The sequence below is a fragment of the Canis lupus genome, chromosome 26 (genome assembly GCF_048164855.1).
Source record: "Canis lupus baileyi chromosome 26, mCanLup2.hap1, whole genome shotgun sequence".
NCBI classification, from domain to species: domain Eukaryota; kingdom Metazoa; phylum Chordata; class Mammalia; order Carnivora; family Canidae; genus Canis; species Canis lupus.
Window position 1 is genome coordinate 49,037,160 of NC_132863.1, and position 26,330 is coordinate 49,063,489.

General features: G+C 70.0%; 1 protein-coding gene across 1 annotated transcript; it reads left to right on the forward strand.

Annotated features, from left to right (window-relative positions):
- The first annotated feature begins 2,081 nt into the window (after positions 1 to 2,081).
- COL20A1 (collagen type XX alpha 1 chain) lies at positions 2,082 to 22,445 on the forward strand. The gene is made up of 35 exons (XM_072799741.1): positions 2,082 to 2,238; positions 2,431 to 2,541; positions 3,075 to 3,218; positions 3,311 to 3,475; positions 4,521 to 4,679; positions 4,913 to 5,032; positions 5,375 to 5,539; positions 6,186 to 6,344; positions 6,557 to 6,726; positions 6,963 to 7,092; positions 7,735 to 7,880; positions 7,968 to 8,091; positions 8,180 to 8,319; positions 8,731 to 8,860; positions 9,191 to 9,327; positions 9,410 to 9,542; positions 9,833 to 9,975; positions 10,169 to 10,298; positions 11,316 to 11,354; positions 11,713 to 11,851; positions 12,873 to 13,015; positions 13,113 to 13,222; positions 13,622 to 13,780; positions 13,859 to 13,936; positions 14,439 to 14,525; positions 14,898 to 14,951; positions 15,978 to 16,196; positions 16,332 to 16,385; positions 16,611 to 16,664; positions 17,269 to 17,340; positions 17,760 to 17,795; positions 17,878 to 17,926; positions 18,154 to 18,220; positions 20,510 to 20,691; positions 22,279 to 22,445. Exons 1-35 carry the CDS (start codon positions 2,082 to 2,084, stop codon positions 22,443 to 22,445), a joined length of 4,272 nt encoding a protein of 1,423 aa, XP_072655842.1.
- Positions 22,446 to 26,330: the final 3,885 nt, after the last annotated feature.

The following is a 26,330-nucleotide window of genomic DNA, read 5'->3' on the forward strand; positions in this document are numbered from 1 at the left end:
ACTGGCCTGGAGTCCTGGGGGGCTGGGTGGGCGAGGAGGGCCACCAGGGGCCTGCCCAGGCCTGTGACGTGAGGGGGCCTTGCCTTCTGGCCAAGGCCTGGGGCCAGGAGGGCAGGTGGTGCGCAGAGGACCCTGGTTCAAGGCCGTGACCCCGTGCCCCGGGAAGGGGTCCCACCGAGCAGGGGGCCTGGAGGGGACTCCCGGGCACTGCCGTCCAGCCCCACAGGCCCCATGGACGCCCACGGGCTCAGCACTTCTGCGACCTCCCTGGGTGTGGCATCGTGTGCAGCCTGGGGATGGAAGGGTGACCCAGCCCCGCCCCCACGGACCTCCTCTCCCTGCTGAGAGGCTGGTTCTGGGCCAGTCCCCACCCAGGACACCCTCCTGGGCTGGCAGGGGCCAGCTGTGCTCAGACTGGGGTCCCGGTCCCGGCTCTGATGCCCTCGGGCCGCAGCCAGGCCCGCCCGTACCCAGGCCCCGTGGCCCTGGCAGCGGCTGTCCCAGTCTGTCCAGTGGTGAGTGCGTGCCCGGGTCGCATCGCAGTCGGCCTGGTGCTGGCCTGTGAGCGTCCTGAGGGCGTGCTGCGGGGCCACAGGCTGTGACAGGGCCAGACGCCGGGGGTGGGCGGCGGAGGGGCAGCGAGCCCTCGCCCCAGGGAGCACCTGCCCGGGCCCTGCAGGACGCCGGTCCTCTGTGGACGGGGCGTGGAGCAGCTGTGGGGTGTCCCCGGTCACTGTGGGGCACCTGGTGTGGGTGGAGAAGCTCGGGACTGGCTGGACAGACAGACCGCTGGACACGAGGAAGTCGCCCGACGGCCTGTCCTCCCGCAGGCAGTGACCATGACTGCCCCCGCCGGCCCCCGGCTCGGGCTCCGCCTCTGCCTGTGGCTTGGTGCTGCCCTGGGACTCGGCCAGGGACCAGGTAAGGCGGGGCGGGGTGGGGGGACGCCCCGGGAGCGGCTGTCCCGGGGAATCTGCTCCGGGGGACCCACACCCGAGGCCACCCGTGCCCTCTGCCCGTCAGCCCAACCGGGGGGCGCTGCTGCGAGCCCTCTGCGTGTTCCCGGGCAGCAGAAGCCGGAGCCGGGAGGGAGGCCCTGTCCCTGGGGCGCAGCATCCCCCGCCCCTCGCTTCCTCCGGGCCACCACGCGGCCCACGCCTCCTCGCTCTCACCACTCCCTCCCGGGTGTTCACGGGGCTTCCCTTCGGAGGGACCCTGGAGTAACGCCCCAAAAGGGACACAGCCGCCCATGGCGCACCCTGGCCCAGCTCCCCGCAGACTGTAGCTCCCACGGATTGGGAAGGCCGGTGGGCGGCTGCGGGCACCCCCTTTGCCCCGCGTCAGCCCCCAGCCACTCCCCTCCTGCCCTGCCGCGGCCTCGCCCGCCGACTCCTGGTCTGTTGACCCCAAGCGCGGCCACCCGGCCTGCTCACCCCTCGGGTCTGGGTCTGCGTGCACACTGGCGACGGCCAGCAGGGCATGTCCTCGGGTCCCCATGACATGACAGGGTCACCAGGTGGGGCCGTGTCACTAGTGAGCCCAGGGGCCCTCTGAGCCCGGGACTCAGCACCGGGGTGCCCTCGCCCGCAGGGTCCCTGCAGCCTCTGGGTAGTCCCCGGGCCCCCCGGTCCCTAGGAGGGCAGAGCGGGTGGGGGCCACATGTCCGGGCTGCCTTCCCCGGGGACGGTCCTGGCGAGGGGGTGCTCCCGGGGGCCTTTCCACCGGCGGGCCCCCGCGTCCGTCCTGGGCGCCAGCAAAACCCCGAAGGCAGAGGGGAGTGTCGCCCCCACGTCAGAGGCACAGAAGACACAGAGGGCTCTTCATGGGCGGGAGGGGGGGGCCCCTGCTCACAAACGGCTTTTCATAGTTGCCCCGTCGACATTCCTGCCGCTCGGCCTGGTGCTCCCGGGGAGAAGTGGGCGCATCCGGGGGCCCGGCCAGCTGCTCCCACTCTGAACCACTGCTCATTGTGTCCGTCCTGGGCGCCCCAGCCCGCCCTCCTCCGCACGCCCCGGCTCCCGGTGGGGAGGCCAGAAGAAGCCCATCTCTGTCCCTCTTTTCCAAAAATAGCCACCCCTGCCATGGAGCTCCCAGACGCTTCCCCGGGAGGCCAGGCTGGGTCCCCGGGCTCCGTCCTCCACGCCCCTCCTCCTCCCGGGACGGCCACAGCACCCAGCAGGGCCCTCGAGTGGCTCCAGGCCGCGGTCGCCAACGGGGCTGTTCCTACCGATCCTGGATGCAAGCCTGGGCCCCGTGGGCGGGGGTACCCCTAGCAGGGCCAGGTGGGCCTCCCTGGGTGGGAGCAGCCTCCTCATGAGCCAGCAGGTGGCCCTGGCCCCCGGGACCTGGGTGGGGCCTCAGGTTCCCCCGTCCCGGGGCCCCCGCAGCTGTCCCGAGCTCAGGGCTGAGCACCCCGTCCTGTCTCCCCAGCGAGCGGCCGCCTGAGGCTGGCTGTGCTGCCTGAGGACCGGCTACAGATGAAGTGGAGGGAGTCGGAGGGGAGCAGCCTTGGCTACCTGGTCCAGGTGAAGCCCATGGCAGGTGAGGGGCCAGTCCCTCCGCTGCTGTGAGGCCTGGCGGCCAGCGTGCTGCTCTGTGCCCCCCTCCTGCCCCCCAGCACCTACGTGTGCCTGCGGGGAGCCACCCTGGGGCCGGGGCAGCAGGACAACGAGGAAGTTACTTAGGCTCCTGGAGTCTGGAGCCAGGGCTGGTCCGGGCTTCCGGCACCACGGGTCCCGCCCCTGTGCTCGGCTCCCCCCGTGCCCCCACCTTCACGTCTTCACGGTGTCCACGAGGACGCTGTGCGGGGGGCCCCTGCGGGGCCTGTGGATTCTCAGGGGGGTAAATCCCTCCGGGGAGGGTTCCTAAAGGACAGATTAATTTTGCCACTGAGATGCGTTGTCTTTCAATTTATTACGCGCCCAGGTCCCTCCCACCAGGTCCCCGGAGAGTTGCAAAGACCTGTCCCTGGTTTCTCTCCCGGCCGAAGGGCAGGAGCGGGGTGGGGGGCCCGGCACACACGCACGCACACCTGCCCCCCCGGCGGCCTCCGTCTCTCCCCTCCCTCACCGCAGGGGACGCGGAACAGGAGGTGATGCTGACCACCAAGACCCCCAAGGCCACGGTGGGGGGCCTGAGCCCCTCCAAGGGCTACACCGTGCAGATCTTCGAGCTCACCGGCTCAGGGAACGCCCTGCTGGCGCAGAGGGAGTTTGTGAGTAAGTCCACGGTCCTGCACCTGGCTGTGCTCTGGGGGAGCTGGGCCCCCACGCAGCCCCCGGGCCTGCTCCCACCCTGCCTCTCTCTGCAGTCGAGGATTTGAAGAGTCACTCTGGGAGCAGGAGCGACCAGAAGCCCCTGGGGGCCGCCCCGGAGCCCACGCCCCCCGACGTGGGGTGCCCGGACCCTGAGCCCCTGGGCACCTCGTCCCCAAGCCAAGACCCGCCCACCCTCGCTGGTTCAGACTGGGGCAAGGGTAAGTCCGGCAGGCGGAGTGACCCCCGCATCTCAAGGTTTCACGGGTTCACTGTCCTGAGTCGCTCAGCCTCGTGGGGGCAGGTCACCCGCTGGGGGTGTGCTCGGCCCATGCCCCTTGCCTCCCAGCCCGCGGGTGGCAGCTGAGAGGTGACACGCCGGTGACCTCCCAGGACGGCCTGGCGGGGAGCAGCACCCACCCAGGGGCTCCGAGGGCAGGGCCCTTCTCAGGCACCACGGACCCGAGAGGCAGGGCCACGCCACGGACTCCGCGGGAGCGAGGGAGACGTTGGGTAGAGCCCCCGGGGCGCCAGCCTCCGCAGGCTCTGGGCGGGGGGCGCGGCGACCCAGGCCGGGCAGACGGGTGGGTGGCGTTTCTGTCGGCCCCGGGCGCTGCCGGCCGGGCCCCTCCCCAGACCCTCCCCAGACCCCGGGGGGCCCACCGCTGTCTCCTCAGATGGACGCGTCCCCCCACGCCCTCCCGCCCCCGTGGCCTGGGGTCTCCAGGACGGCCCCCCCAACAACACAGGGCTCTGAGGGCGAGGCTGGAGCGCCCTGCCCAGCAGTCTTCACGGGGGGCCTGTCCCGGGCCTGGGGCTCGGCCTCGAGGCACTGCCTGTGTAGACTCTCAGGGAGCCCCAGACCCGGGCGGTGGCTTTGTCTCCGAAGAGCTCCTGGGTCGTCAGGACAAGCCACCGACCCAGCCAGCGAGGCCTCAGCCCAGAGCCACCAGCCATGCTGCCCCCACCCCGGTCGGCACTGCCTTGGCCCAGGCCACTGGAGGGCAGAGGCCCTGAGCTCCCGGGGGGTCTCAGTAACCCGCCCTGGGGCGCTCAGGGGGCTGACACGATGCATCAAGGGTCGTGTGGCCTTCTCTGAGTCCAGGGGGGCCCCCCGGACCTGAGCACCCGCCGCCATGAGCCCCGCGGCCCCTCAGCCACCACCAACCCCGGGGAAGGGGATCCAGGGGCTTTGGGAGGGAGGTCGCGCGGTGACCAGTGACGTGGGCCTGGCCCAGCTGCTCACCACCCTCCCTGCCCGCCCAGCCGGCCCCCAGTTCCGCTGCACACCCCCCAGCCCCGTGGACATGATCTTCCTGGTGGACGGGTCCTGGAGCATCGGCCACAGTCACTTCCAGCAGGTCAAAGATTTCCTGGCCAGCGTCATCGAGCCCTTTGAAATCGGGCCAAGTAAAGTCCAAGTCGGTGGGTACCTGCGCCCTGCCCTGCGGCCCTGCCCCCGGTGTCCCCACGAGCCCTCCCAGCGCCCCGGGGGGCCCACTCTGAGGACGGGGCTCCTGGGGAGCCCGGGCGGGGGCGTCCCCACGGGCTGCTGGGACAGCCGGCCCGGGGACGCTCGGCTGACCTCCCCGGTGCAGGCCTGCGTCCTCCCGGGTGTCCGGGGAGCGCGGCTCAGCTCCCAGCCCCGCCCCTCCCAGGCTTGACTCAGTACAGCGGAGACCCCCAGACCGAGTGGGACCTCAACGCCCTCCGCACCAAGGAGGACGTGCTGGCAGCTGTCCGCCGTCTGCGCTACAAAGGGGGAAACACGTTCACCGGTGCGCCCGGGCCCCGCGACCCCTCAGAGGGACACACCCCTGGGCGCTGTTGGAGCCCGTCCCGCGGGCGGTGTAAACACCTCCCCCAAGAGCAAAGCCCCTCTGTTGTCAGGCCCCGGCTGGGACTGGGCGGCCTCCAGGGGCAGAGCTTGGGGGCGCCCGTGGGCGGGGCGGGGGCCCTGCGGGAAGCGCCTGAGCACCCCCTAGGTCTCAGGCTGCCTTTGAGGGAGGGGAGCGGCCCCCAGCCGGCAGGGTCAGGACGCGGTGGGCCGGGCACTGGGGTCGGTGGCGGGGGCGGGAGGGGACCCGGGCTGCATGCCCTCGGTTCTGGCTGTGCCCAAGGCCTGGCGCTGACGCACGTGCTCGAGCACAACCTGCGGCCCGCAGCGGGGCCCCGGCCTGAGGCCACCAAGGTGCTGATCCTGGTGACAGACGGCAAATCCCAGGACGATGCCCGCGCCGCTGGCCGCATCCTCAAGGACCTGGGTGTTGCCATCTTTGCTGTGGGTGAGCAGCCCCCGGCCCTTCCCTGGGGTCCCCCTGGCTGCAGGGGCAGTTTGCACCCCGGGCTGGAGGTCCCGTGGCGTCTGTGCCACAGTGAGGACCGGTCTCTGCTCCCGGAGCTGAGGGCCAACGGGCACTCGGGGGGCAGGGAGGGGGACACATAGTGTGGGGCTCCCAGCAACACACCGAGTTAGGGGCCACGTGTGGACGTCCCCACAGCGCCTGGTGCCCTGGTGATCTGCTCACGTCACTGGTCAGTTCCTATCTCTGTTCCTTGGGAAGAGATCTGCACATTTGGGAGGCTCCTGGGGGCAGGGGACTTCCTTGGTGCCCCTGGTCCCCTGCTCAGGCCCTCGGTTCCTGGGTCGGCCTCCAAGGAAAGCACACTGGCCTCCCTCCGGGCCCCAAGCCCCGTGGAGACCCAGCAGGCAGGGCACGGCCTGCGAGGGGTCTTCGGGGGTCCAGCCCCACCTGTGCCAGCACTCAGCTGCCGTCTCTCGGGGGCCTGTGGGATCGCGGGCACGAGGCTTGGGAGGCCCCCTCAGACCACCGGCTGACTCGGGCAGGGGCCCCGGTCTTGGCTGTGAGACGGGACGACAGCACTGGGTGGGCGGGGTCAGCTTCGTCCTCACCGCCGCGCCGGGAGCAGGTGTGAAGAACGCGGACGAGGCTGAGCTGCAGCTCCTGGCGTCCCAGCCACTGGACATCACCGTCCACAACGTGCAGGACTTCCCGCAGCTCGGCACCTTGGCCGGCTTGCTCGGCCGCCTCATCTGCCAGAAGGTCCAGGGCAGGAGCAGGGACCCGGGTGAGCAGCACCCTCGCTGGCCGCGGCCCCGCCTGGCCGCTCTGGGCAAAGGGATGGGGCCCCTGTACGGTGCGCCCCGCACCCACCCCCGCCTCGGTTCTCGGGGCCGAGGGGCCTGCGGCCTGGGGAACCTTCGGGGGCCGCCGGGAGAGCGGGTGCAGCGCGGACGCAGGCCGCCCTCGGGCCTTTGACCGTCCTCTCCCCACACCCAGCCCGGCCGGCAGCAGCCACCCCCGCCCTGGACACCCTCTTCACTCCCAGCAGCCTGCTGTTGACCCAGGTGACCTCCTCCAGCGCCCACCTGTCCTGGACTCCAGCCGCCCAGCTGCCCCTCAAGTATCTGATCGTGTGGCGGCCCTTGAGGGGTGGCCCGCCCCGGGAGGTGAGGGGTGGCTCTCTGCCTGCCCCCAGCTAAGTCGGGGCGAGCCGGGTGAGGGCGGCCCTGCCAAAGCCGCGGCAGCCCCCCGGCGGGAGCCCCGATGGCCAAGTGGAGGAGATGGGGCGCGTGTGGGAGCTGGCACCCGCGGTGGCACTGTGGGGAGTGAGCCCCGACCTCAGCGCCCCCAGGGCCGCAGCCCCGGCGCCCACCCTGCGGCTCCACTGTGGCCCCCGTGGCAGGTGGTGGTGGACGGGCCCACCTCGTCCGCGGAGCTGCACGACCTGGCCGCCGGCACGGAGTACTCGGTGTCTGTGATCCCCGTCGGCAAGGCCGGGGTCGGCGAGGGCCTGCGGGGCCTGGTGACCACAGGTGGGTGGGGTGGGGCCGGGCCACGAGGCCGGTGCAGAGGCAGGCCGTCTCAGCCCGGCGCTGCGTGGCCAAGACCCAGTCGCGGGGCCCCTCTGACCCTCAGGATCCTCTTCTGAGTAGCTCGCTCCTTATATTCACCCCCCTGGCCCCGCCTGCCCGTTACCTCCCGCGAGCGCCTCACAGCGGCCCGTAGAACCGTCGCCCCTGAGGGAAGGCCTGCGCCCGGCGGCCCACCCGTCCCCCAGCCCCTGGCAATCCCCGGTCGGCGTCTGTGTCCGTGGACTTGCCGTTTCTGGTGGACGGCACCACTGACTGGCTTCTTCATGGGGTTTCTAGCCCTGGGGGCCTGGCACCCTCACCCTCAGGGCAGGGGCTTTAAGCAGAAACCCCACAGGTGGCCGTGTTTCCCCGGGAATGTGAGCTGGAGACTCGGCCCCAAGTGAAGTCGGGGGGGGGCAGAGTCAGAATTGTCTGTAGGGCGTCCCCACGCTCCCAGGGGCTCCTCTGCCGACGTCTGCCCCCCGAGACCCCCCCACGGCCTGCACTCCCCGGGGCCCTTCGTCATCCAAGCGAGGGTCCCGCTGGCTCGCGGGGGTGCTCCGTGCCGCACGCCGCCTTCCTAAAGTGTCCGCCCTCCCCCAGCGCCTCTGCCCCCGCCCCAGGCGCTGACCGTGGCTGCGGTGACACCCAGAACCATCCGCCTCACCTGGCGGCCCTCGGCCGGGGCCACACAGTACCTGGTGCGATGCCTGCCAGCCTCCCCTGCGGGCCAGGAGGAGGGCAGAGAGGTCCGCGGCCAGCTGACGGGGAGGCGAGGAGGGAGAGCGGGGCCGGCGGGGCGCGGGCAGCGGCCAGCAGGTGCCACCTCCCTGCAGGTGCGGGTGGGGCAGCCCGAGGTGCTGCTGGACGGCCTGGAGCCTGGCAGGGACTACGATGTCCGGGTGCAGAGCTTGCAGGGCACAGAGGCCAGCGAGGCCCGGGGCGTCCGCGCCAGGACCTGTGAGTGCCCCCCGGCTGCCCCCAGGCCCCCACCCCCCAGCTGGGAGAGGGCGCTGGCTGGTCCCTGAGGCCACCATGTGTTCCGCAGCCACCCTGGCGCCCCCCAGACACCTGGGCTTCTCGGATGTGAGTCACGACTCCGCACGCGTGTTCTGGGACGGCCTCCCGAGGCCCGTCCGCCTGTTCAGGGTCAGCTTTTTCTCCAGCGACGGCAGCCACTCGGGGCAGGTGAGCACAGCCCTGCCTGGGGGCCACTGGGGAGCCCGGTGCCCCACGGGGACGGCCCAGGCCCCACACCCCGCATTCACAGCTGGTGGGTGTCTGGCCTGGCATGGGGCGCAGAGGGCGGCCCTGACCATCCCGGTCCTTGGGGGCCGGTCTGCAGGGCTGGGGGACACACAGGCATGGAGCAAGGCATCAGAAACCCACAAATAACATCGTGAAGGGGCACGGGGCAGGGGGTGCTGTGAGGTCGTTCAGGCCCCAGGAGGCCCCCCAGCGCATGTCCAAGGTCCCCGCTCCGGGGGTGCTCATGGGTGGTCGGGCTGGCAGGTCCCAGGCACGTGTCCCTCCTGCCCGGGGCCGACCCCTCCGTGGCCTGGGGACGGGGCTCCATGCTCCACCCTGGCTGCCTGGCAGGTGGAGGTTCCCGGGAATGCCACCTCGGCCTCTCTGGGCCCTCTGTCCTCCTCCACCACGTATGCTGTCCGTGTCACCTGCCTCTACCCTGGGGGCGGCTCCTCCACGTTGACCGGCCACCTGACCACACGTGAGTGGGCTGAGGTTGGGGGGGTCCCCGGGACGGCTGCGTCCCTTCCCCGATGGACGGTTCAAATGACCTGGTTACCACGTGGGCACCTGCTGTGTGCGCTGCTGACCCAGGCAGGCACAGGTGGGATGCGGGGCATCGGGGCCTTGAGGACACGACTCGACTCCGCCTGCTGAGCCACTGGCCCTGGGGGGGGCCAACGTGGGCGTGGGTGCTGTGTGGGCCTGGGTCCCCCGCCCGCGCCACAGCAGCCCTCAGGTGTGGCCCCGCAGCTGTGAAGCCTTTGCTGGTGGGCCGCCCTGAGCCCCGTGTCCCTGCTCTGTCGCCCAGGGAAGGTCCCCAGCCCCAGCCAGCTCGTGGTGACCAGGCTCCCCGGGGAGGAGGCTCGGCTGCAGTGGGCGGCAGCTTCCGGAGTGCTCGTCTATCAGATCAAGTGGACACCCCTGGGAGACGGGAAGGCCCACGAGGTGCGGGGTGGGGAGGGGAGGGCGCCCTCCAGCCCCTGAGCTGGCCTGTCCGTGGGGTGCACACCTGTCCCTCCCTGCACAGGTCTCTGTCCCCGGGAGCCGGGCCATGGCAGTCCTGCCTGGCCTGCGAAGCCACCTTGAGTACGACATCACCATCCTGGCCTACTACAGGGACGGGGCCCGCAGCGACCCGGTGTCCCTGCGCTACAGCCCCCGTAGGTGACCCCTGCCCCGCCTCAGCTGCCGAGCAGCAGCGACAGCCCAGGGGGACCCAGACCCTCCCAGGACTGCCGGCGGGCAGCTCCCCGAGCGCCCGGCCCTCTGGCCTGACCCCGGGGCCCACAGGCCGCCCCTGAGCCCGCTAGGCAGGGGACCCGGGCTGGCCGAGGTTTCACGTCACCTGGTATCACACCTGGTACGCGGAGCGGAGCTGGGGCCAGGGGGCGGCAGGACCTGGGGGAGGGCGCGGCCGCCCCCTGAGCCCTGGGCGCTGCCTGCCTCCCAGCGCGCCGCAGCCCGCCGTCTGACCTGACCCTGGCTTCCGAGTCGCCCAACAGCCTGCGAGTCAGCTGGACGCCCCCGAGCGGCCCCGTCCTCCACTACCGGCTCACCTATGCGCTGGCCTCGGGCTCGGGACCCGAGAAGTCGGTGGGTGTGGAGCGGGGAGGGGAGGCCGTGGCCCCTCGTGACCCCGGGTCCCGGGTGCAGGGGGCAGACAGCCCCCCGATGAGGGTGGCGCCTCCTCTGTGGCAGGACACAGACCCGTGAGAGCTCAGATGCCCAGATGAGCAAAGATGCTCCAGCGGGAGGGGGACCTAGGTGACCGTGTACCCCCACCCAGATCTCTGTCCCAGGACCCAGGAGCCACGTGACACTGCCCGACCTGCTGGCAGCCACCAAATACAGGGTCCTGGTCTCGGCCGTCTACGGAGCAGGGGAGAGTCCGACAGTGTCTGCCACAGGCCGGACCGGTGAGCGGACCCCAAGACCACCAGGCCCAGCCAGGCCCCCGACCCGCACCCCCAGCCCGGCCCCCAGAAGCCTCTAGAACCTGCACTATGTGTCATGCTCCGCACACAGCCCAGCCCTGCAGAGCCAGCAGAGGGCCGATTGGGGTTTTCCCTGAAACCTTCCCCCGTGCGGGGCCACCACTACCCAGGGGTTAAGACCACATCAGTCCAATAAAAAGTGTGCAGGCTGAGGCGGCGGGGGGCTCCTGGCTGGAACCTCGCGGGCAGATGCCCACCGCTGGGAATGGGCCCCGGACTGCACATCTGCCTCGGGAGGCGCGGGTCAGACGTGCAGCCCGGTGAGTCCCAGGCAAGCCGAACACAGATCACTGACGGGACGGGCAAGGGGCCCGGGAGGCTACTTAGGGAGGCCCAGGCTGGCGTCTCTGCGCCCACTGAGTCCACACACATGGCACCCGTGGGCCCTGGAGGACTGCCCACAGCCGGGACCCAGCGGGAGGACCTCGCTGCTTGTGCGTGGCTGCTGTCTGCTGGGCTCCTGGGCAATCACAGATGCTCAGAGCAGGGGACCCTCCGAGGCCACTCAGCCGGCCACCCCAGCGCCCCTGTGTGCCTCCGTGGGGCACCTCATTCTGGCTTGAATGCCTCTGGGGATGGCGAGCCCTTACTGGCCGGTGGACAAGCTCTGAGCGCCCCCATGTCCCCGGCGGTGGAGTAAGCCTGCACTTGGCCCAGGCTGGCGTGTCACGCCCCTGCCACCTGGGGCGTGCTGCTGGCCCATGCCCCCTTGGGGTGCAGCACCCCGTGGAGCAGTCCTGGCTGGGCACTGTCTCCCAGGGAGCAGGACGCCATCCCTGTCCCTTCCTTGTCCCCTCCTTGGGGAGCGGGGACCACGGGCCTGAAGACCTGCAAGTAGCTCCAGCGCACCCGTGGGCTTCGGGGCCGGGCACCTGGGCACAGGGTCGCTCCAGGTGGAGGCCAGGCCCCTCGCACTCACCCTTCCCCATTGCCCCCCAGCAGCCTGCCCCGCGCTCAGCCCTGACAGCCCCCTCCCAGGTAGGCCCGCCTGCCCGCCCCGCCCTTCCCCACTGTAGTCAGAGGAGGTGTGGGCGGTCTGAGCCGGCTGAGCAGGGGCAGGTGGTGTGGCTGGTGCTGGGCCCCGGGGTCCCCCAGGCATGGGGTCCACATGGAGCGTGGCGGGAGGCCCAGGGCTCGAGTTTGCACCGGTCTGCGGTCTCCACAGTCACCTTCTTCCCGTGTCTGCGCGGCCGAGATGCCCTCCCGCCCCCCCCCCGCCCCCACCCCCACCCCCACCCCGCTCCTGTGCTTCCCGGTGCGGTGCCTCCCGCCCCTGCGCCTCCCGCTCTCTGGCTGCTCCTCGGGGACGGTGACGTCGTGCTGCCTGGCCTCCCAGGCTTCGACCTCATGAGGGCCTTCGGGCTGGTGGAGAAGGAGTACGCCTCCGTCCGCGGTGTCGCCATGGAGCCCTCGGCTTTCGGCCGCGCCAGGACCTTCACCATCCTCAGGGACGCCCAGCTGAGCCGCCGGGCCAGGTGGGACAGCGGGGACGGGCGGGGGTCCGACGGGGCGGCTGCAGGGGGCGGCCGCCTCCCCCGTGTCCCTCCCTGGGCACTGAGGCCAGGGGCCCACAGGGGGGCGTGGCTGGCGCGGGGCCTCTTCCCGGGCGACTCCCCCGTGGAAGGCCCCGACCCTCGTGCCCTGAGAGCCCCTGCGTCTCTGCCGGCGGCCGGCGTGCGCAGCAAGCCTGGAGTACGAGGGCAGCCACTGCCCACCGAGACCCCCCAGGGCCTGCACTCCCCGGGGCCCTTCGTCGTCCGAGTGAGGGTCCCGCTGGCTCGCGGGGCCAGCGAGCAAGGCCCTGAGCAAGGCTGTGTGGCTCCCGACATCGCACGGCCCCGAGCTGCTTGCGGAGAGGTCTTGAGTCAAGGCGGGAGCTGTGATAGGCGCAGCGTTGCCTTTCCTGTGTAAACATTGTATTGACTGGCTGCAGACAGACACAGAGAGCGTGAGTGGGAGGGGCCCCCAGAGCAGGAGCCTGGGCCGGGGGCCAGGAAGGTGCCCCAAGGAAGCAGCAACAAGTAGGGGCCCCTGGGGAGACGACAGGGAAGGGGAAGGGCCCTGAAGAAAAGGAGCCGCCTGTGCCAAGGCCCTGGGGTCAGTTTGCTTGAAGAACCCCAGGAATGGGCCAGGCCGGGTCCTTGGGGTTCTTGGCTATCCTAAGAGCAAATGAAAGGCGAAGAGCGAGGCTTTGGCCTTTAGGGGCAATTCTACTGGGTGACCTAACCTTCCCTGCCCTTCGCAGCCCTCACACTCCCCAGTGGGCAGGGGCACAACCCGCCTGGCCTGTCTGAGCGCTCCGACGAGCTCGGGTCAGAGGAAGCCGCTCGTGGGCTCCCGACCCCAGGACGCAGGCCCAGAGACCCTGGACCGTGGGGTCCTGCTGAACCCCGCCAGCTCTGCCCCTCACACACCTGTGCTGCTCCTGGGGACGGGGGCGGGAGCGGCCAGCTTGGCCCCAGAGCCCGCGCTGCAGATGCCCCCGTGCTCCGACAGTGCCCCCCACCTGGCTGCGCCCCCGCCCGAGCACACGGTGGTCTTCCTCCTGCGTGTGCTGCCCGAGACCCCCCGGGAGACCTTTGCGCTGTGGCAGATGACGGCCGACGACTTCCAGCCCGTCCTGGGCGTCCTGCTGGACGGTCAGTCGGGGGCGAGGGCGGTGGCGCGGCTCACGGGTCCCGGGCAGTCTGTGTGCAGCCCCCCCGGGCCGCTGAGCTCGTCGCCCCTCCCCTGCAGCGGGCAGGAGGTCTCTGACCTACTTCCACCACGACCGCACGGCCGCCTTGCAAGAGGTCACCTTTGACCTGCCCGAAGTGAAGAGGATATTCTTCGGAAGCTTCCACAAGGTCCTGGAAGGTTCCTGAAAGATGGCAGCGCACGTCCCCTAAGACCCTCCCCCGGCCCCCAGGCTCTGGAGCAGGCCCCCCCGGGACCCACAAGCCATGCCTGCCTCCCACCGTGGGCCGCCGTCACCCAGGGCTCGCCCCCTCCCTGCCCCCTCCCATTTTCCCTGGAAGCCCTGTTGGGCTGCGGAGCCCCTGCCCCTGACGCTGCGGCCCCCGCGGCCCCCACGGTCCCCTGTACTGGGTCCCACGGCTCCCTGGGAGGGGTCTGCAGCAGGTGTGATTTGGTCCATGGGGTAAAAGGGAAAGTGAGGCCCGGGGAGGTGTCTCACAAGGCCTGGCCTTGCGGGCACAGACGGGGGCCGCCTGGCGGGGGCTGCAGGGGAGCTCGTGTCTCGGCAGGTGCACGTGGCCGTGGGCCGCTCCAAGGTCGGGCTGTACGTGGACTGCAGGAAGGTGGCCGAGAGGCCCATCGGGGAGGCGGGCAGCCCGCCTGCCGCCGGCTTCATGATGCTGGGGAGGCTGGCCAAGGCGCGCGGGCCCCGGAGCAGCTCCGCCTCAGTGAGCGTGGGCCTTGTGCTGCGGGCTGGCAGGGGATGCCGCGGAAGCCCGGCCTTACCTGGGGCCACTCCCCTGCAGTTCCAGCTCCAGATGCTGCAGATCGTGTGCAATGACTCCTGGGCAGACGAAGACGTGTGCTGCGAGCTCCCTGCGTCGGTAGGTCGGCTGGTGCCGCCGAGGGTCACGGAGCCTGGGGGTCCACAGGGTGCCCGTCGTCACGGTGCTGGGAGAGGCCAGGGCAGGCTTCCTGGAGGAGGTGGCCTCTGGGCCAGAGCCAGAGCCCCGGGCAGCTGGATGCAAGTGTCCTGGAGGCCCTGGGGGCAAGGCGGGCCGCAGTGTCGGGGAGTCAGGGGTGGCCGCTGCCCCTCCTCTGGGCACAGCTGGGTGTACACAGCGGGCCAGCAAGGGGCTCGCCCGCAAGGCCGGGGGGAGCCAGAGGCTCCGGCGGCCTCCGCACCCTGTACCCACACGGGGCCTGGGCAGGCGAGGGACTCGTCCAGGGCTGGGAGAGGGCGTGGCCGGGCAGCCTGCGGGGTGGCACCAGGATGGGCCCCCCGTCCCCACCTCCCAGGCCTGGACCCGGGCACTGGTACCCCGAGCTGTAGCCCACACGGGACCGGCAAGGGGCCCACTACTGGGTGGGGTGTCCTTCCTGCAGAAGGACGGAGAGACCTGCCCGGCCTTCGCGTCTGCCTGCACCTGCGCCTCGCAGACCCCCGCGCTCCCGGGGCCCCAAGGACCTCCGGTGAGTCACCCAGCCTCCCCTGGGGTGACCAGGGGCTCCCGCAACATCCCCCGCCACAGCCCGGAGTGGTTGACGCGGCCGCGCCCTCGTGGGATGTGCTCACAGGCCCCCGGCCGCCTCTCATCCCTCTCTGCTGTGGGATCCAGCGTGCCCTCGGTTTCCCCGGGGGGGACCCAGGCCCAGCTGTCTGTGGCTGTGCTGTGTGGCCGGTGGGTGTCAGAGCCTGGACGCTGCTGTACCCAGAGGCTGTGGGAGGAAGGGTGGGCCAGGTCCCCCTCACCCTGGAAGACCCTTCCCGTCCCACCCGGCCACGGGGCTGCGATGCCGTGGGCCCGCGGGTGGACAGCACTGAGCCCCGCCCTGCCCTTGCAGGGCCTCCCTGGAAGGAACGGAGCCCCAGGAGAGCGGGGCTTCCCGGGGCCCAGGGTGAGTTGTGGGGAGCCCTGCGGGGACCCTACCTTCCTGAGAATACAGGAGTGAGCCCCACAGCTAGAAGCCGGGTGTCCTCCCCGGGACGGGCCAGCGCCCCCCCCGCCCGGCAATCACAAGTCGTCTGTCTCTGACCTTGGGACTCTGACAGGTGACATGTGCTGACGCCGTTTTAATTGGCATTTCTCCTAAAGCAGCTCCAACACCCTTTGGAAGTTGCTGGGATTTTCTTGTGGGACAAATGTCCTTTGAGCCCTGTGCCCCGGGTCACCGTTCCTACTAACCCTCGGGCGCGCGTCCTCCGTGGCCGTTGCCGCCGTGTGCCGGGAGTCGGGGCGGCGTCTGTGTGGAGCTGCCCGGGGCGGCCGGGGCGGAGTGTGCCTGGCTCGTCCGTGGGCTCTGGTCTTATCGGGAGACTTAAAACCTCAAGTGCGGATGTTTAGTAGGATTCGGTGCTTCCGCGGCTGCTGGGACACGGCCAGATGGTTTTTCTCCTGGAGCCGCCGGGTGCGGATGGCCTTGGTGTCCCCCGGGCCCCGCCCGGCCTCGCCTACACCGCGTGCGCCCCCGGGCGCCGAGGGCCGTGGCCTTGGTGTTCTCGCCCGTGGTCACGCACAACCGGGCAGTCTTCACGGAGGTCGGGACCTTGATGTGCTTAAGTCACCGCAATGATTCGAAGCATTGTCTTTCCCCGCGGTCTCACAGTGGGGCTAGCGGGCGCCCCGTCCCGCTGCACGGGGGCGGAGTGCTCGGGCCTCCGAGCTCCATGAGGGTCCAGGCGCCCCCCCGGGCCCCCGGCCGCAAAGGGAGAGGAGGCTCCCTGGCTCTGTGGCCCGGACCAGTGGCCTCACTCAGTTCCTGGCTGTAGAGCGGGTGGCGCAGCCCAGGGTGGGCGGTGACGGTGCCGACGTCTCTGTACGAGCCCAGGTCTGGGTCTGGGGTCAGCTGGAGGGTCAGGAGGGCCACTGAGGCCGGGAGGGGGGCCCGGGGCCTCCTCAGCCCCTCCCCGACCTGCGTCTGCAGGGAGAGCCTGGGCCACCCGGACAGATGGGACCAGAGGGTCCTGGAGGTCAGCAGGGCTCGCCAGGGACCCAGGGCCGGACCGTGCAGGGACCTGTGGTAGGTGCTGCCCCTCCCCCACCCCCTTCCTCCCCAACGGACCAGCCGCTGAGGCTCTCTCCTCTCCAGGGCCCGCCGGGGGTCAAAGGAGAGAAGGGGGACCATGGGCTCCCGGGCCTGCAGGTAGTGGCACCAGACCCCGCTCAGGGCACGTGGGTCGGGTGGGCCTGGGCCGGGGTCCTGGGTCTCGGGGACAGGGCCTCCTCCTCTGGTTCAGACCGGGGCCCCAGCCTGGCCAGCGTGTCCGTTCCCTTCCAGGGCCACCCCGGTCACCAGGGCGCCCCCGGGAAGGTCGGCCTCCAGGGACCAAAGGTGGGAGAGCTCGGACAGAGCCGTGGGGGCTGCGGCCTGGGCAGCAGGGGGCGCGTGTGCTCGCTGCCGGGCGGGAGGCGGGTGCCGCGGCTTCAAGGGGCGGGTGTCCGGGTGTCCAGGTGCTCTGGTGCGGTCACTCGTGGGGGTCACCGGCGATGCCGCGGGAGGGGTGTGTGGGGGTGCCCAGCGCTCCCTGCCCCAGCCTGCCCCTTCCTCTGCTCTCAGGGAATGAGAGGCCTGGAGGGGAGCGCTGGCCTGCCTGGACCCCCCGGCCCGAGGGTAGGCTCCTCCCCCAGCCTCCTCGGGGTGAACACAGCAGTCTGCAAGGCCACAGCCAGGGTGCAGGCACCCCTGGAGGTGACCCCGGGAGCCCTGGGGAGCCCAGCGAGGGTCTTTCTGGCCTCCACGGGGCAGGGTGGGAGGCCCCAGGCCCCCTGCACTAGATCCATACGGCGGGAAGGTGCCCGGGCCTACCGGGAGGCATGGGTGCATGGGTGCATGGGTGAGGACGTGAGCTTCAGGACGTGAGCTGGGCCCCTCCTCGTTCTCCCCAGCCAGTGGGTCCATGCTACCCTGAGTGGGGAGGTCCCGGGCGGCCTCGGCTGGGGCCACCCCAGGGCGAGAGGACAGCTGTGACACTGGGCACAGCCGGAACAAAGCCAGGGGTGTTGTAGTGAAGAATCGCTGGAGGGGCAGGGCGGGCGGGGCTGTGCCCTGGGCAGGGGGCCCGGCCGAGCTCCGAGGCGGGTGATGAGCGGCCTGCAGGGGCTGGTCCTGGTCCAGGGCCGCAGGGACCCCAGACCACAGGGAGCCAGGGCCGGAGGGAGGAGGAGCCACGTCCTCCGGGGCCTGCGGCCGAACCCCCACCTCTGCACCTCTGCAGGGCTTCCAGGGCATGGCGGGAGCCAGGGGCACCGCAGGGGAGAGAGGCCCCCCGGGGGCCGTGGGGCCCACGGTAAGTCCCCTGCCCACTCTCAGCAGCCCCCCAGCAAAGACAGGAGTGGGGAGGACGCGGGGAGCAGATGTGAGCAAACGCCTCCCTCCGGCCACTCAGGCCGCTTTGTAAAGCAAGGCCTGGGAAGAGCCTGGGTTTGGGGCTTCCCTGGGGCCGCCCCTGCACAGGTCGGGGCACAGACGGGGGCCGCGGGCTAGGTGGGGGCTCCTCTCGCAGGCCTGGTGGGCCTTGGCCTGCGCCCCGGGCTTGAGTAGGCTCTGCCGCCTGGCCCTCCTGCCGCCCACGGGGAGCAGGGGCGAGAAGCTGCCCCCAGGCCCCCCACCCGGAGGGGAGCCAGGCGCCTGTCCTGCTGCAGCTGTTTCCCGGTGCTGACCACGCTGACCACGCCGACCGGCTTTTCTCCTTCTCCTCCACCGCAGGGGCTTCCGGGACCCAAAGGGGAGCGAGGAGAGAAGGTGAGGCGGCCCCTGTCTAGGGTCCGGGCACTTCCTGGGGAGCAGGGGGGCAGCTGGCCACGTGGCCCGTCCTCCCTTGCAGGGCGAGCCACAGTCCCTGGCCACCATCTCCCAGCTGCTGAGCCGGGTCTGCGAGTCTGCCATCCAGAGTGAGTGGTGCAGCCCCCTCGGGAGGACCCCACAACCTCCCGTGACCCCCACCACGCAGCCCCTGCACACACCAGCTGGGCAGGAGGGGTCACCAGCAGGCTCCTGGGTGGCCGTTCTCCTAGGCCGTGCACCGCGGGGTCAGGGGAGAGCAAGCAGGGAGCCCTCCGCCCCTGCCCCACCGTGCTGATGCCCGCACCCCACTCCCCAGCTCACGTGCTGAAGCTCCACTCCTTCCTCCACGAGAGCGCCAGGCCCCCCCGGCCCATCTTGGAGGCGCCCAAGCTCCCTGGACGAGGAGGACAGGACAGTCCCCGCCCCGAGGACAGAGGTACCGACCCCCTGGGGGAGGGTCTAGGGCCCTGCAGCTCGTCCCCCGTACGGGGTGCTCGTCCTGTGCGCTGCTCCCCTCCCTTCCACGGCCGGGGTGTGGACGCAGGGCCCCTGAGCCCACACACAGGGCCCTCGGGGCGGGGCTGGACGCTGCCGGGCTTCCTGGCTTCTCAAGGAGGCCCCTTCCCCGTTCTCCCAGGAAGCCCCCGAGTAGGGCCCTTTCCTGCCCTGCTGCCCCCTCCCGCCTGTGTCCTCCGAGGCCTCCTTCCTCGCTCTGATGCAGCAGGAGGCTCGGTCCAGTGACCTTGTCAGGCGTCCCTCCATCTGACTGGGGCTGCGGCACTGCTCACGGCCCAGGTGCTAGGATGGACGTAGGGTCCCTGGGGGGACACCGCTCGTGGGCCCGGGTAGGGTTGAAGATAGAGGGGCAGGGGGCCGCTGGGGCGCTGCGGGCAAGGAGGGCCCCCCCCTCGGGCTAGCCATTGGGCTGGGGGACCCCCTGCCCTCCACGGCCCTTCATAGTTCCCAGAGGCTGGCAAGTGCTAGGTGAGAACCCCCACCGGGCCCTCCACCCGGCCCCCCACAGTCAGCCTGGGCCACTGAGCCAACCACTGGTGTCTGTTGGGGCTCAGGCACCGCCCCAGAACTAGGCCTGGCTCTAGTGCACCCCCCTTCTGTTCAGGCGAGCCCAGAACCCTCGGTCCCATGGGCAGCCCTCGGCCGAAAGGGAGCGAGCCTCCAAGACCCCTGACAGGAACGGGTGAGCACCCACCCAGGGGAGGGGAGACTGGGGGGGCTGCAGGGTGGGGGTGCAGCACGGATAAACACGCAGCTGCCGAGAAGCAGGGCCTCTGGCTGGCTGGGCACAGGGGAGTTCAGGGGCCTTGGGGGAGACTTGCAAGCCCGTGGGCAGATGTGGGGGAGCCAGGAGGGCCCATGGTGGTTGTTAGCGCATCAGGAGGGTAGACTGGGTGTGCACCACAGTGGGCGCCTGACCGGAGGGGGGGCACATGGGAGCACCTGACCCGGGGGGGCACGCGGAATGCCTGACCCTGACCCGGGGGCGGGGGCCCGTGGGAGCAGCGCCCTGAGGAGCAGATTCATGCTGTGGGCTCCTGGCCCACCTGGACCCACGGAGACCCGGGAGCTCGGATCTGTGGCGCCGGGTGGGCTGTGGGCCAGCTGCCTGGCACCTCCCTCAGCCCTGCCCTCCCTTGTCTCCTGCCAGGACGGCCCCCGTGCTCCCCACAGTGAGCCTGCACCCCTCCCCAGCCTCCAGCACCAAGACGTCCCGGGACGACCTGGAGCAAAAGGAGGGCGGTGGGGAGCCCTTCCTCTGTACGCTTTCCGCACTCAGATAAACCGCCGCATGCTTGTCACCACGGGGCTGCTCACTGCAGGGAGGGGTGTCCCAGGGCCCAGAGTTCGGCCCTGCCAAGTGGAGTCCAAGGCTCCCCCCAGTCTCCCTTGAGCCCCCGTGTCCTGGTGGTGCGGCCCCAGGCCCAGCCCGGACACGGTTTCTCATCTGCACTTTGACCCCCCGGGTGGGGGCGTCGAGCACGGCACCCAGCCCTCCCTCAAACACCTGCTGACGTCACCTCCTGGGCCCAGCCAGGCCTCGGGGGCTCCCCACCTCCCTAGCAGCCGTCACAACGTCCAGCTCACCTCCCAAGGACTTGGCCCCATGGGGACCCCGGCCTGCTGGCCCCGTGCCTCGTCCCTCCCACCCCCCCACTCCCCACCCCGCAGCCTGGACATCACAGCTGGTGCCGAAGCACCCAGGGCCACACCTCCCCCCCACCTGCGGTGGGCCTATTACCACCACGTCTTTCCCTACACACACGGAAGAACTTGGGAGGGGCGTCCGTTAGCTGCGGAGGCCAACGTGGGCATCCGAGGTGACGGTGGAGCAGAGGCAGAAACAGGGGAGCGGGGACGGGAGCGGGGCACCGGGAGGCCTGGACCACAGCACGCCCAGAAACGGCAGGTGGCTCGGGGACAGAGAAGGTTGAGCCCACGGCCAGGGGCAGGGTCAGCTCCCGATGGGGGCCGCTGGGGGGTGGGGCCTGGACTCAGCAGGGACCCGATGGCACCTGGTGTGTGTTCTACGTGACCCGTGGGTCAGACCTCCGGGACCTCGTCCATCGTCCCCTGAGATGGAGGTGGGGGTGGGCTGCTGGCTTGGCTGGGGAGGGCGGCAGGGGGCCGAGCCCTGGGGGGCGGGAGCGGCCTAGAGCCGTCTGGGCGGGAGAGCAGCTTGTGGGTGCCCCCTGGGGGCCACGTGCAGAAGGGGTGGGAGTCCGGGGCTCGTGGGGACAGAAGCGTGGGGGCCGCCATCTCACAGGGATGGGATCCTCGGGCTGGCTGTGGGTGCCCCCGGGAAGGGCGCTGTCGGGGGGCCGAGGAGCGGAGTCAGGCGCCCCTTCCGGGAGCTGGCGTCCAGCAGAGAGCCCAGCCCGAGCAGGAACTGACTCCCCGCCCTGCCCGCCCCGACGTGCTGCTCGGCTGGGGACGCAGCACCCCTGCCGCCCGCCCTCCCACCCTCCTCCACCCCCGTGGGCTGACTGCACGTGTCACGTGGGCCGCTGCAGCACCCCAAGCCCTGCACACACGCACACGCACGCACACGTGTGCCCGAATGTACTGCCCCACACGTGTTCACAGGCAGCACCACTGTCAGGTCCAGGAGACGAAGTGGCAGGGACACGTCCCCTTCCGCCCGCGGACCTGGACATCACACCTTCAAAGAGGGAAGGATGGGCGGTAATGACGCGAAGCCAGAGTTACCAGCAATGAGCCAGCGGGGCGGTGACGGCCGCCCGGGAACCTGAGCGGCAAGTCAGCTGGAAGACGTCTCCCCGAGGTTCAAAAAAAGTTGAAAAAGGGAGAATGTGTCAGCATCTATGTGGCGAGAGGAAAGGGGCGGCGAGTGAATGAGGACTGGGAATGTTGAAATACGTGATTTTTAAAAACCGGAGGATTGGAGAAGATCGGAGACTTCACAAAGGCTCTGAGAGCCAAATGGGTCAATTCCTAAAATCCACCCTTAGAGAGAGCCCGGCTGGCGCAGTAGGTAGGTGGAGCCTGGGACCCGAACTTGGGCCGCGAGTTCAAGTCCCACGCTGAGCGAGGACGTGACTTAAAATATTTAGGAGCGTCTCGTGGCTCAGTCGGTGAAGCATCTGACTCTTGGTTTCAGCGCAGGTCCCGGTCTCAGGGTCGGGCTCCACGCTCAGCAGGGCGTTTGCATGAGATTCTCTCCCTCTGACCCCCGCCCCCCAAAAAACCACCCTTGGATTCTCTAATGCAAAACACGACAAAGATCATGGAAATACTCCTTAGACGTCTTTCTGCAGAAGAATGAGTCAGCTCGATGTCCCGGGAGCATAATGACCCAGAGTGTGAGGAAACAAGACTCCGATTTCAGATCCACTGGAATCATCACCGAAATGAAAAGACTGTGAGGACATGGCGTGAGTGCACGGAGCCCCAGGGGAAACGAGATCCTCCTCGGCAGCCCGCTTGGGGGGCTTCTGCAAAAAGGGCCGAATAACCAAGAATCAGACCCAATACGTAGCAGACCCCACAGGCACTGGAACACGTGATGGGATTCGCTACCAGGTGAACAACGAAGCTCTCCACACGCACAGGTCACCACGGTTCTAGGTCCTTCCGCGTGGCTGGTGTGGGCGGCCAGGACCCCGAAAGCAACCAAAGCGCTGGCTCCCCTGGCGATGGGCGGTGTGGGATCGACCTGTTACTCTTAGGACATTTGGGAGCAGCCACCAGGAGGGAAAAACAGAGCGGACAGCCCTCGAGGTTAGCCGACGGGGTCAAGTTTTCTCTCACGGGACGGGATAGAACGTGTGAACAGAAAACAGAAACGGCTTCAACCTGTCCCAGCGTCGCGGAAATCACAATAAATATGAGTGAGTTCGACTCATCAAGACGTGAGCTCTCCAAACTGCCTCGAGAGGCAAGAGCCAGCTTCTGCGTCTCGCAGGACGGAGCGGCCAGGACCGGACGGACGCCCGCCCCCAAGGCCAGGGGCTGGACGGGGCGGCCGTTGGCGTTCGGAGGCACTGCGGGGACAACTGGGCCCGGAGTCAGCAGCACCGACCCCCGCTCACCTCACACCACGCACGGAAACTAACTCCAAACACGCCGTAAACTGACACACGAGAGCTAACGGAACTTTCTGGAAGGAAACACACAAGGGCACGCCGCCTCGGGATGAGCAGATTTCTTAGGAGACGAAGGCGGTAACCAGAGCAGGGAACAGTCCTAAAATGCGCCTCATCGAAATTAAAAGCTTTTCTCCAAGACGCCATGAAGAGAATGAAAAATGCAGTCGCAGATGAGGACGGAGTATCCACAACCCACGAAGAGGGCGCCCTGCACACCCCACTGGCCAGCGAGCCGCGCTCGGCGCTCAACGCTCCGGGCCCCAGGGAGGCGCGAGGGAAGCACGCGGTGCCCCGGGCCGCAGCCGCGACACTGGCCCAGGGGTGGGGGTCAGGGTGGCCACGGGGGCGCTCGCGGGGTTCTCAGCTTCTCGCCAAGACCGAAGCACCAGGCTCCCACGGCCCCGAAATTCTACCAGGCGTGCGGCCCAGACACACAAACACGTCCACGCAAAGACGCGTGTGTGAGTGTGCGAGGCAGCATGAGCCACCACAGCGCCGCACACGAGACCAGCCGCGTGTCCACCAGCGGATGAACAAATGGCGGCGTGTGCGGGGACTCGAGCGATCGCACACACAGCTGCGGGGGACCGGCCCCAACACGCCGGGCCGAAGGGCCACCCGCAAAGGAGGATCGTCCACCAGGTTCTAGAACATGCGAGCCTCTAGAGTGACGGCGGCCGGGCCGCGGAATCCCGGGGAGGGGCGGGGCTTCCTGGGGACGGAGATGCCCGTCTGTCGGCTCGAGTGGTAGCCACGCGGCGTCCGCGGGTCCACGGACCTGAGCCAGGTTGGCCGTGACACGTGGAAACTCACCCCAGAGGAAGCCGAACGGCGCCGTCATCGTCAGAAGAGGTGGACTCAGAACACAGGCAGCGCCAGACTCGAAGGGGGACGTTCGCAGGGAGGACAGCCCCCCTCCGTGTGACCAAGCAATGGGCGGAGAGGACGCGGCCACCGCGGAGCGACCCTGCAACACCGGCACCCGCTCAGGAGTCGGGAGGGAAAGTAGACCCGAGACGGGTCTGCAGAGCCCACAGCAGACCCCTCCCCGACCCACCTGGCTGGCATTTCTGGAACCTTCCCTGCGGCAAGCCACACCCCCCTGTCAAGCACGCACTGGGCCCCAAACAAGTGTCACGAATGTAGAAGCGAACGGTCTAGAGTGGGATTGCGGCAGAAGGCCGCACGGGACGCCGGGAAGCTGGCCCAGCTCAAGAACACGTAGCAGAGCCGGTGACACACGGCCTCACGGCGGAGCCGCAGGAATGCAGGTGACCGCGCGGCGAGCCGCGTCCCCCAGGCCAGAAGCCGCGGGGGGTGGGGGCGGGCAGGCAACGGGACACAGCGACGGACGGGCGAGCCACCGACCACAGCCCGCTCGGCGGGTGCACGCCCTTCCCTGCGCGGGGCCACCCGCCACCCGCGACCCGCGGTGCAACCAGCACGATGCAGACGCAGCAGCCCGTGCTCTCGGCAGGGCCACAGGGCGGGGGGGGGGCGGGGGGCGGTGTGGCTGCACAGAGCCCGAGGGACCGGGGACCCACTGAGCGTGGCTGCGCGAAGGTCAACAGCGGGCAGGACGGGGAGGGCGCCCGGTCGGCCGGTGAGGGAGAGCCGTCAAGCTGCGGCGTTGGGCGGTGCGCCCGGGACCCAGGCTGCGGCGACCCAGCGTCACCTGCTGAGCCATGCCACGCCGCTGCCGTGCGGTGCTGCCGAGCGCAGGTCAGGAAACCCGCCCCTGAGTTCCCGTTTTTATTCAGAGAGGAAGGGAAAATTCTAGACTCGAAAGGACCAGAGCCCAGGCCGTAGAAGGGTCAGCGGTGAGCGCTGCAGAGGCGCACCCGGGGACACGACCCCGAGGGTTCTGGCGGGAGCAGCTTCCACCGCGGGGACCATGAGGTCTCCCGGAGGCGCTGACGCCCTGAGCTCCGCGTGCCGAGGCCGGCGAGCCCTGCTGGCCCCGGAGCCGTCCAGGGCGGGGACAAGCGGACCTGAAGACACTTGGGCCGGGAAAGCAGAGGCACACGGTCACCCGCACCCGTGACCGAGCAGCGCAACAGCTGTGCCCACGGGCGTGTCCCCCTCAGCCGTGCGGGCGACCAAGCGAAGCCGGGGCGGCCGGGGGGCGGCTGGGACCGGCTGCTTTGGGCAGCGCAGGGCCCTCGGTCACGGGCTGCCCCTCGTCACCTGGACCCGGCCCCGGCGCGGTGGGCAGGCGACAGTGGCTCGGGGAGGGGTGGGGCCCGGCCACCGCCAACATGCCAGTGCCGCTCCTGGGGACCGCGACCCCGGGCCGTCCCTCTCCCGGCCCCTAAGGCCCCGGATGTCCTTGTGACACCCGATCCCCATATCCACACGTGGTTAACAGGCAGGGAGAGGAGAACCTGCTCACGCCGCTGAGCTGCGACACCCGGAGCGGGGGACGCACACGGGGACGCACACGGGGACGCACATGGGGGACGCCGCCCCGCAGCTTCTGGTACGAGTTCAGGGCAGACAGGACGGACGCTGGGTCACTGCAGGGCTGCGCCTTCCCGGCCACGGCAGCGTCAGCGTCCCTTGTGTCCCGGGCCCGGAGGCCTCCGTGTCGCACTGAGTGGGAGACTCACTGACGGGAGGGCTGGAGAGCAGGCGCTCGGCCACCTGGGAAGTCTGCCTCAATGGAGAGAAGAGCCCTGCAGGCAAACACGCAGGATAGTGGCTGCGGCTCATCGGGCACGATGGGAACCTGCGTGGAGTTCTCGGGGGGATTCTCGGACGTCAATTTTTGAGTCTCAAAAAATCAGAACCAAACAACGAAAACAAGGAGAGAGACGCCTGCAGCAGCGCCGTGCTCTCCTCCCGCCCAGGAAAGCACATGGGCGGCCGAGCGCCCGGGCCCCTCCCCGCAGCCCCCGCACGCGTGGACGGAGGGAGGTGCTTCCGGGGGACCAGCCGCCCAGGGGCAGGGGCAGGGGCAGGTCACGGCCCCCTCGGGACCCACATGCCCTGGGGCTGGGAGGCAACCTCGCGGGATTAGGATCCTGGGCTCCCTGCCCCGCCCCTGGGCTCCAGGACCTTCCGGGCCCCAGCTGGGGTCCATGCTGTGCAGGTGCCCGGGGGGGCGAGGGTGTGGCTGCCCCCAGCCGACCTGCACCCAGTCCCGCAGCAGCCAGGTCCATCGGATGCTCAGTCTGCGCTGGGCTCTGAACGTCGGTATCCGCTCCGCTCTCCTGACCCGGGCACCTCTGGGCAGGGAGAGGGCTGCGGGGCCAGTTCCCACCTGCACCCCTGAAGTAAGGGGGTCTGGGGAGGTGGGGTTTGAGCATCAACGGGGGACCCAGACTCCTCAGCCTCCTGGGCCTGGTCCCCCGTGAACGTCCTCACCCCCCTCCCTGGTACTCAGGGCCTAAGGCCTCTGAAGAACCCGGGAGAGCCCACCCCACATCGCCCCAGGGTCGTGGGGAGACGGCACCAGGGCCCCAGGCTGGGGGCCCCTGGGCTTCCTCGGCTGTGCTGACCGCCGTGGGCCCCCCCAGCCCCATGACATTTCTCAGGCGCCCACACTGCCGAGGGTCCCAGGGTCAGCCAGGTCAGCCGTCCCCAGCGACCCCTCACCACACTGCCACCTCTGTGCTTCAGGGCGGGCGTCCGGGGGGCTGTGCACAGAGGGAGCCTGGGGGGCTCAGACACACGCCCTGGAGCCCCTGGGACTCTGGCCGCCAACCCCGGCCCAGGACTTCCCAGGACCCAGGATGGCAGACGTCCCGCGACCCCTCAGGCCGGCCCAGGCCCAAGGACTCAACCCTCAGCACAACACTCACCTGGTTCCTAATTTACCCAGAATAACACAAAACATCCCTGCTCCCCCCGGGCCCCCGGGATGAGA